The sequence below is a fragment of the Puntigrus tetrazona genome, unplaced genomic scaffold, assembly GCF_018831695.1.
Source record: "Puntigrus tetrazona isolate hp1 unplaced genomic scaffold, ASM1883169v1 S000000397, whole genome shotgun sequence".
In the NCBI taxonomy this organism is placed as follows: Eukaryota; Metazoa; Chordata; class Actinopteri; order Cypriniformes; family Cyprinidae; genus Puntigrus; species Puntigrus tetrazona.
The window spans coordinates 192,501-202,500 of record NW_025048050.1 but is presented as its reverse complement, the minus strand read 5'-3'; the positions used below and the strand labels follow the sequence as shown (position 1 = coordinate 202,500).

The window sequence follows — 10,000 nt, the reverse complement described above, 5'->3', positions numbered from 1 at the left end:
GTAAGAGTCATTGAAACGAGTCATTGTTAAAACGAGTCCCAAGCCGTTTCATGTTGATCTCACCATGAAACAATAGCATATTTCCTGCCCGCTTGTTGGTCTTTCCGCATTGGTCTGAAAGAAAATGCTAATTCATTCTTTGCCACTAGGTGGCACTCTTTGAAGCGTTAAAAGCTCACATGCGGTGCTTTAAATGAACTCGACCGGAGAGATTCAATTGTGAACAAATTGTTTGGGAGTTGTATAAGTAAGGCACAAATAAATGCATGCTGTTTGGCACTCCCAAAACCAAAATATGAACCTTTTATAACCCGTAATAGGGGCGCTTTAAGCTGTACTGGATGTTAGGGCGTTGCTAGGGTGTACTTGGATTTGAGGGTGTTGCTAGGTGGTTTGTTAGGCCCTTGCTAAGTGGTTGGTAGGGTTTATTGGATGATGAGGCGCTGCCGGGTGAATGCTAGGGTTTTTTTGGATGTTTAAGCATTGATGGGTGTTGTTACGGTGTGCTCAGTGTTTGTTAGGGTATCACCAGTCGTTGCTAAGAGGTTGCTAATGTTTACTGGATAATGTTACAGTGTTGCTAGGTGGTTTCTAGGCTGTTCTTAATGTTTGTTAGGTTGTTGCTAGGTGATTTCAAGGGTGTATATATACTTTTAGGTGGTTGATATGGTGTTTCTAGTGTTTGTTGGAGCACTGCTGGGTTTTGTATTGAAGACATTATGAGATCATTTTTGTAACGCTTAAACTTTGCACATATTTTTCCGCAAAACATCATAATTTTACTCCCTTTGATCATCCTAGTTTTTTAAAGTAAAAGTAAACTACGCGGCGTGTTGATATACGATTGTTTTATGGTTTTATAAAATACGGACGACTTTCCGTTTCGGCCGAACACAAATTTCGAAGAGTGTTTGTAACCTGGTGACTGTTTTGGGTCACCATTGACTTCCATAGTAGCGAACAAAATACCATGGGAGTCAATGGTGACCCAAAACAACCTGGTTACTTTTTGTGTTCGACTGAAACAAAGAAATTCATACAGGTTTGGAGTAAATGCTGATTGCGGAATTAAACTTTTTGGGTGAACTACGTGCATTTCCCAATAAAATATTACAGTAAAAGTGACGCAGAGCGCAGCTGTGCTCGGGTTAGTGTGAATGTCTGCATCCTCCTAAATATACCCTGATGGATGCGGCGCTGGAGTGTGCGCGTTCATGCCCTGCAGGAAGCGCATCTCAGCGCTCAGCGATGCTGTCATGCACCGTGGCGGGGCTGGAGGCCACAGCGCACTGATCTCCGGCTCTGTGGCGTAACCGGGTGGCAGCTGAGGAGTTACTCACCTCTCGCGTGGAGGAAGCGCTGCTGGTGTTGAGTTCACTCTGACATGTAATTAGGAGAAAGACGCTGGCAGGTTTGGAGGAGCTGAATGCAGAGAGAAGGATGGCAGAACCTCAGAAGCTCTTGGTGTGAATTAAGCAGCAGCCTGAAACAAAGGCCATTATTGTATGCGCGCGCGGAAAGCCGCCGGTGCCAGCGCATTAGTCACTAGAGGTGTGATGGCTTCTCCCAGCGAGCGCTACGCTCATCCCTGCCCATTAAAGGATAATTTAGCGCTTGACTGAGGGGCTGCGAGCAATCTTTTCCACTTGGTTGGGTGCAATATGCCACCTTTGAAGACCCCATTCATTGTGCAGAAAGAAAGAGGCGCGAACAGGAATCGTGATACCCGCGACCGGCTGCTATATGAGCGATTACGGCTCGTTTAGCGAGACCTCTCGCGCCCTTTGGTTAAGACGGATCCGTGTGTGTTGACTGGAGTGGCGTTCGCGGGATTCATCAGAACATCTCTGCGATCACGTGGCTGGCGTTTGCCCGTGCGAAACCCACCGGCGTAAAAAGCGGCTGCCAGGGTGTTGCTGTATAGTTGCTAGGTGCAAATGAGCCCATGCTCAAGCATAATATCGTGGACACCTTGTTTTCACCTTTGGGTAGAAAATTAATTATGAGATAAGGTTAAATACAAAAAAAGCAGTCATACTGGAAGATATATACTGATATGGAGATATATATATATATATATATATATATATATATATATATATATATATATATATATGTATATGAGAGAGAGTCAGATTGGGAGCTATTTAAGATATAAATAAGATATGCCAGGAAAAAAAGGCATATTTTGAGATACTTTGAGATATATACTGTAATGAAATTATGAGATACAAAGTCATAGTTTGAGATGATGTCATGTTGTGAGATATAGTATATAGTAATATTATGAGATGTACGTCATATTGTGAGCTGTATGGTAATATTGTCATCTATATACTGTATATATATATATATATATATATATATATATATATATATATATATATTTATATTTAAAGATTGTGAAATAATAAAGTCATATGAAGTCAATGTGAAATTTTACTTATTAAGTAAGTCATCTTGTGTGATGTAAAGTCATACTGCAAAATGCATATAGAATTATGAGACATATAGTCAGATATAAAGTCACTTTTTGATATATAGTCACGTTCTGAGATATAAAGTAATATATTCGCGGTATAAAATGATATTGTGAGATATTTAGTAAATAATGGAGAGTCATTATGTACATTATGGAACATATAGAAGTCGCAATGTGATAGTCATGTGAGATATGTACTGTAAAATAGTATTATGAGATATATTAAGGCCTAATTTATGAAAGGAACAGAAGCAGGTGAAAATCATATTTTAAGATACAGTGTAAGGTATATTGTAGCATTATGAGAGTAATAGTCATAATGTACGGTATATAGTAACACGAGACGTATTAATTCATTCATCGTAAGTCCTCTCTTCAACAAGACGTGATTTAAGGAATCGTGGTGCAGGATGACTTGTACATTAACGATAGATATGTTTGAGAGTTGGATCATATCACTAACCCTCAGTGGTAAGTGATAGATGACCTAGTGTACACCACTACTTAGGGCATTTAGCTTTTTCCCTGGTCGTTTGCTTGTCATATGAGCTGCGGCCTGAGTTACGGTTCATAAACCAATTCGGCCTAATTTGTGGAAATAAACGGCAGCTGATGATTTATCATTTGCATATTATAAGCTAATGCATTCTCATTGCTGCTTGTCTCAGCAGAAACCCGCAGCAGACAGTTCGGTTTTAGTCGGCAGGTAAACAGCTTCCTCCTGCGCTCGCGGCGTTACTCGAACCCAGATCCAGTGCGAGCAACCTTAGTTAACCTACCTGACCGGGTCAGAGAGCCGCTCGCTATAGGAAGGTTTTCCTTTCAGAGCATCCTCTCCTATCTCCGCCTGCCACACGCGTCCCGCGGCGCTGTCTCCGCATCTGAGCCGACTTCATTTCCGAGGAGAGCGCGGACGGACAGGTCGCTCGAACCCCCGCGACCGGGTCGAAGCCTGTCACTTTAAGCGCAAATGTACAAAGAGCAGATCTCGTTCTCCGGCTCCTCCGGTGCTTTTCATTTCTGCTTGGCGCCGAAATGAGATTATTCCCGTCCTGCAGGGTCGTACCCTGACAAAGAATCAAATTAACATTTCAACGGGATTTGGGACGGCTTCCGTCTCGAGAGGGAGTGCGACGGGCGCCGGAACATGTTTGCGGAGATAAAGAATGCAAAATGGGAAAGAATGCTGGTGCTCTGACATTCTGGAATGGTTCGGAAATCGAGGGAAGAGGATTAGCAGACGTTCGTTTCATTCTCAGAGCAAAGGGCTTAAACAAACACGCTAATGAGCTATTCAGACGCCTGTAGAGCGATCGATACATAGTCGTATTGTGAGAGGAATGGTGATATTATGAGATAGACGTAATATTTTGAAATGCATAAATCATCGTGAAATGCCGTCGTATTTGGAGATATGAAATACGTGCGAGACGAAAGGTCATATGCTATATATATATATATATATATATATTCAGAGGAATATGAGATTAAAATTAAACTTTAGCACATGTCATAGTAACATTATGAGATATAAGTCATATTTTGGGAGATTAAGTCATATTGTGAACTATATAGTCGTATTTTACACGTGAAACGTGCAGTATAAAGTCATACGGTTTTATATGGTTTTTAAATTTAACTTAAATTTTGAGACAAACCCATATTGTGAGATGCGTAGTAATATTATGCGGTATACATGATCCTGTTTTGATAAATATGAATTCAATGTCATATTATGAGATATAGTCGTAGTTTGAGAAGTATTGAGTTAATGTAAAATATGTATATAAGTTAAATTATGATGCATGGTCTTATTATGAGATATATAATCATGTTTTAAGAAACATTATGTAATTGTGAGATGTATATGGTAGTATATATGATATATATATATATATATATATATATATATATATATATATATATATATATATATATTAGTCATTTTGAGATAAAGCCAAATTGTGAGCTATATAGTATTATGAGATATATAGTCATTTAGAATAGATACATAATAATATTATGCAATATATAGTCCAAATGTGAGATATAATGCCATGATGTTGTGTGTAAATGTAATATGAGATCTATATTTTGAGATACATTAAGTGATTGTAAAATTTCTAGTAATATTATGTGATATATTCATATTTTGAGATATATGAAGCCTTAATATGAGATATATAAAGCCATAATTTAAGGAGTCAGATGACATTATACTTGCAGTAATATGAGATATATAAAGTTACATTTAGAGATGTAGGGAAGAGAAAAAGCAGACATTCCCTTTCGTTCTCAGACGCTAACGAGTCTCTTCATATCGACATGTTTTAATGCCATCTGATAATGCCTTCAAAATAATCGGCGGAACATCTGCGTCGTGCATTACGTGCAAATGAAGAGCGTTTTGTGTGTAATTGAGGAGAGGTGGATAAAACCTTATTAACCCAATGGAGGAATCCAAGTGCGCCGTCTCGGATGAGTCAGATTGCTGGAGAGATCCGTTTTTTTCATTAAAGCTAATCAGAGAAATTTGCTCACGTGTTCTCCAGACGCAGAGAAGACTCGTGCGCAATTATCTGCGTTTGTGTCTGCCGTCTTGTTCGCTCGTTCGTGAAAACCGTTTCCGTCATTGCGCCTCGCATCTCGACGGACGAAAAAGTCAACAAACGCGCGCGTGTCTGGATACAAAAGCGCGTGTGTTTGACAGCGCCGTCGATACGTTGTGCTTTCATCGCTGAAGAAGCTTAATTGACTTACCAGTTGCGTCTCTTTGAAGCGTTATGCCAGAGGAATGAAAAAAAAAAAAAGACACGGCGGGATTCGAGGTGTTGATGTAATCGACGGTATTCTTCGGCAAAAGTGATGTTTAGAGTCGATGTCTTCATTTTGAAGGACTTGCGTTTGCTGTTTCAGAGCCTGTTCCAGCAGCGAGACGGAGAGCGAAGCCGGAGACCTTTTGGACCAGCAGTTCGAAGAACTCAATAATAAACTCAACTCGGTGACCGACCCGACCGGCTTCTTGAGGATGGTTTCCAGGAACAACCTCTTCAACAGGTCAGACACACAGCGGTGGCGCGGAAACCTCTTCAATGTAGTGTTATTGAGACCTAAAACGTGTTCTTTTGAAGTCAAAGTGATGAATAAACATCACTAGAGTGTCATAAAATGAGTAAAGAGCTTGATTTTAGAGTTCGGCGGACAAGTCGTGATAAATGTTTCTATTGCCACTCCAAAATTACTCATGAATTTAATTGAGGTGTCAAAAAATATTGGCAATAGACAATATTTGAAGCCTTCTAGAGAAATATGAGACATATTTAAGGAACAGACCCAAATTGAAAGCTACATTGGTAAATAGTTTTTGGTTATAGATCTTATGTTTTAGTATTTATCCATAATAAACCAGTTGATATTAACCCGAGTAGAGAAAAGCAGATTAAATGAAACCAAACGCCAAATAATTTAGCGATGATGATCTACTTTTCTCAGTTCATTGGCAAAAACAATTTGAAATGTCATTTTATTATCCATAAATATCGTTGTTATCGAAAAATAAACTATTTGGAATTAATCTCAAGAAAAGAGAAACCATTTAAATAGTGCTCATAATTCATCAAAAAATAAAAATAAAATTCTCTGTATATAATAAATAAAATCCTGGATATAGTTCTGCTTTATATTGACCAAAATAAACCATTTGGTATTAATCTGAAGAAAGATAAACAATTTAAATAGTGAAGAAAAAAAACAATAAAGCAATTAATAAGCATTTTGTTTATGCATCAAAAAATAAATAAATGTAAATAACAATTCTCAGTCTATCTGCAAAAAAAAAAAAAAAAAAAAAAAATTTTTTCCTAGATATAGATTTATTACCTAAATAAACCATTTGGTATTAATATAGAGAAAGAGAAACCATTTAAATAGTGAAGAAAAACACCAACTTATTAAGCAATAAATTAACATTTTGTTCATAATTCTCAGCATTTTTCTTGTCCTAGACCTATCGATGGAGATAAACCATTCGGTATCAATCTAAAGAAAGAGACACCACTCCAACAGTAGAAAAAAACCCAATCAAACCCTGAATCATTAAGCAATTAGCAAACATTTTGCTGGTGATGGATCTGAACTCTGCCGGTGGGAAAGAGCAGCTCAGACGGATGATAATTAGGGATAGTTGGGCATTCGGTCCGGTCCTTCACATCCTGATTCATTACGAGAAAAAGAGAGACGGTTATTAGCGCTGAAAGAGGGGGAGGGAGGAAGAAACGACAGCCGGGACAGGAACAGGAGGAGAGAGGCTGTGTCGTGTGTTGTTAAAGACGGGGTCAGAGCGGCCATCGTTACGGCTCTGCTCCTCGTTAAGAGCTCTCAGCACCGTCATTAAAACAAAGATCCGTCCCCGAGCGCCGCTCGCTCCTCGTCTGCCCTAATGAGCACGTGCCGCCGCGTTAAACTAACAACTCAGTCAGGGATTCTGGCATCGCTCGCTCACCCTCAAACCCGTTCGGCTTTCTTCACCAACAAGAGCATCCCGCTCTTTTTAAGCGAAGCGGCGGGTAAACATCGTTAAAGTGTCTTCCGGGTGGTTTAAAATGTCTTTTTGGCCTTCTGAAGTCGTGCGATAGGTTTGTGTTGAGGGACAGGCCCGAATCGAAGCGTTTCGCTCACCGAAAATCCACAGAAGGATTCACGAGACAAGCGGCGCTCAAACGATTCGTTAAAAAGAGGCAATGATTCGCGAACGAATCTTTGAAACGGATTGTTTGGTCGTTCGTAAGAGTTCACGAGACAAGTGGTGATCAAGTGACTCATTAACAAGATCTAGTGCTAAACTGTACTTCATTAAAGAATTCTGTATTTATGAATATGAGAATATTTTCAATATCGTTTGATGCAGGTTGCAAAATCAGTGAACAAATATTTATTTATTATAATATAATGCACTTATCCGCTATTTTGGTCATATTTAGTATTAGCTTTTATTTTTATAATTCTTCATAATATTTATTTTATTTTAGTTCATTTTGTTGTGCACTTCTGTCATATTTATCCGTTTATTTATTTATTTATTTGTTTGTTTATATTTTTAGGGTTATCCCCCGTTTTATTTCAGCTTTGTTGATTTATTTTAGTTCAGTTTTGTTTAAATCTTAACTTTAAACAATATTAAACACTCGTTTCAATTTTGAATTTATTTAATATTTTCCGTTTTTATTTTACTTTTAGTAATTTTGTCATTGTTTGTGTTGTTGTTGCAATTTTGCGTTTATTTCTTCATTTCATTTCAGCTCTTTTACAGTTCAATAACCGTAATACGCAACTTTAATACGCTCGCCTCTACAGTTTTCACGGTATATTTTTATCTAACGCAGGATTTGAATTATATAAATAACCTCCGAACTGTTTCCTTCCGTTCTGGCACAAATGATCCTCCTCTGGTTTGATCGGGCCGATGTCGAACCGATCTCTGACGCTCATTAAACGTTGATGAGGCTTACTCGGGTTTGATCAACCGGTTAACCCCCGAAAGGAGACTCCTGCGCGCGTGTCTCTTTGAAGACCTGTAATGATAGAGCTTCGTGACAGGAAGTGGGAAGGAAGTTGTCTGCGGAGCCCTTCGGTTTCCATAGCGATGCCGATTAGACCTGGAGTATGTGGAGTCGTTACACCTACACAGATGCTTTAATAACGAGGTGTTTTGATGTCATCTGCTGTAAGGTGAAGAGATCTGCAGGACACACACCTGATTAAAGCAGTAAAGCACTCCAGGCTGTGTCCTGCGGCGATTTCACCGCGGTAAAGGCCTTAGTAAAATCTCCAATAAATGACACTAATGACAAACGATCGGATTTGGTAAGATAGCAATCGCAATAAACGGTTCCTCTGCCAAATATGAATGATATTGTTATATTGTAAACCCAGCACGTTTACATTTAGTCATTTAGCGGACGCTTTTGTCCAAAGTGACGTCCAAAAGAGGATCGAAATCCAGTGCTGCAAGTTTTTTTTTTTTTTATTATATAATAAATAAAAAGAAAACTGATAGAATAGGAAAATAATTGATAAGCTAGTGTTAGTGGGTTTTTCTAAAGAAAACAAAGTGAATGAATCTAAAAGAGTCTAAAAGTTTAGTTTTTTTAAATAGAGTTACAATAGAGAGCGCTAGAGTTAGAGGGTCAAATAAAGATAGAATAATAATAATAATAATAATAATAATATAATTCACAATTAAAACTTCATATGTACATTTTATTAGTTAAATAACTATAATATTATTATGATTTTTATTTTGTATTATTTGTATTTTATTATACAAATATAGAATATTAGCATGCAATATTAACTTATTATTATTATTATTATTATTATTATTATTATACACTATTAATTCTTCTTGTTCTTTCTTTTTGTTAGGCCTGTTTGTACTGCTGTAGTATTGTGACGTCAGTATACAATATAACTATTAATTATTCTTTATTATTTTAAGAATTATTATTAATATTATTTGTTATATGTATGCATTGTTGATATTACTATTACTGCCGTACTTCTATTTTCATTCTAAGAGGTTCACGGTGTTCACAACCCTCTTTTATTGTATTTAAATGGCTTTCTGAGTATTTTAACCCCAACAGTCCCTGACCTGCTGTTATGAAACACACAAGCGGGTTAAATATAAATGGTGCTGTTTTTCAGGTGAACGGCGCCCTCTTGTGTTTCAGTAACTAATAGAATAGCACACCGAACACCGTTTCGTCTCGAGGAAGGAGTCTGCGTACTGTATTTCCAGCTGGACGCGCTCTCATCCGTTGCATTTCCTGATTTCTTTCCATCCGACTTCCACGAGTTGAGTCAGAAGTGAATGAAGTGCTCTTTTAGCGTTTGACGAGTGTGTTTGTGGTGTTGTTTCAGGAGCTGTCAGAGTATGACGAGTCTCTTCAGTAACACGGTGTCTCCAGTGAAGGAGGGCTCCTCGTCTCTGCCGCGCCGCTCCAGTGCGCTCAGCAAACCTCCGCTACGAGCCCTTTACGACCTTCTCATCGCCCCGATGGAGGGGGTACGACCAGCTATAATAATCACTGTCACTGCCTTAAAGGGGTCGTATGATAAAAAAAAAACATTATTTTGTGTGCTATGTAATGTTTATGCGGTTTAAGGTTCCAAAAAACCCCGCCTCCTGAAACGGATCGATTTGCACGACGCTCATCTTTCTGAGAAGCGAGGTGCGCTCTGATTGGCCGGGTATCCAGTGGGTTGTGATTGGCTGAACACCACAAAAACGTTACTATATATATTCAGTGGGTTACGTGATTACGAAACGAAATATAAAGACTCTTTTATGAAACGTAATGTAACTTTTTCAAAGGTTGTGAGTCAGAAGCACCAGACTGTCCTCACTTTATAGTCTCTGTCTACAGCCAGCGTAGACTGCTTTGTCAGGAAACAGTCCTCTGAAATGAACTGAACAGACTAATATTTGCGTTGAGTTGTTCTGGAACAGTGTTTTAA

The 10,000-nt window shown here is 38.4% G+C and overlaps 1 protein-coding gene across 3 annotated transcripts in view; it reads left to right on the top strand.

Moving 5' to 3' along the window:
• Positions 1–10,000, top strand: part of ttc28 (tetratricopeptide repeat domain 28) — a 251,279-nt gene that overhangs the window by 230,543 nt on the left and 10,736 nt on the right. For all 3 annotated transcript variants that reach the window (XM_043231644.1, XM_043231643.1, XM_043231645.1), the window contains 2 exons: positions 5,399–5,539; positions 9,404–9,548. In XM_043231644.1, coding sequence (XP_043087579.1) covers positions 5,399–5,539; positions 9,404–9,548 — 286 coding nt within the window. The remainder of the gene's footprint in view (positions 1–5,398; positions 5,540–9,403; positions 9,549–10,000) is intronic.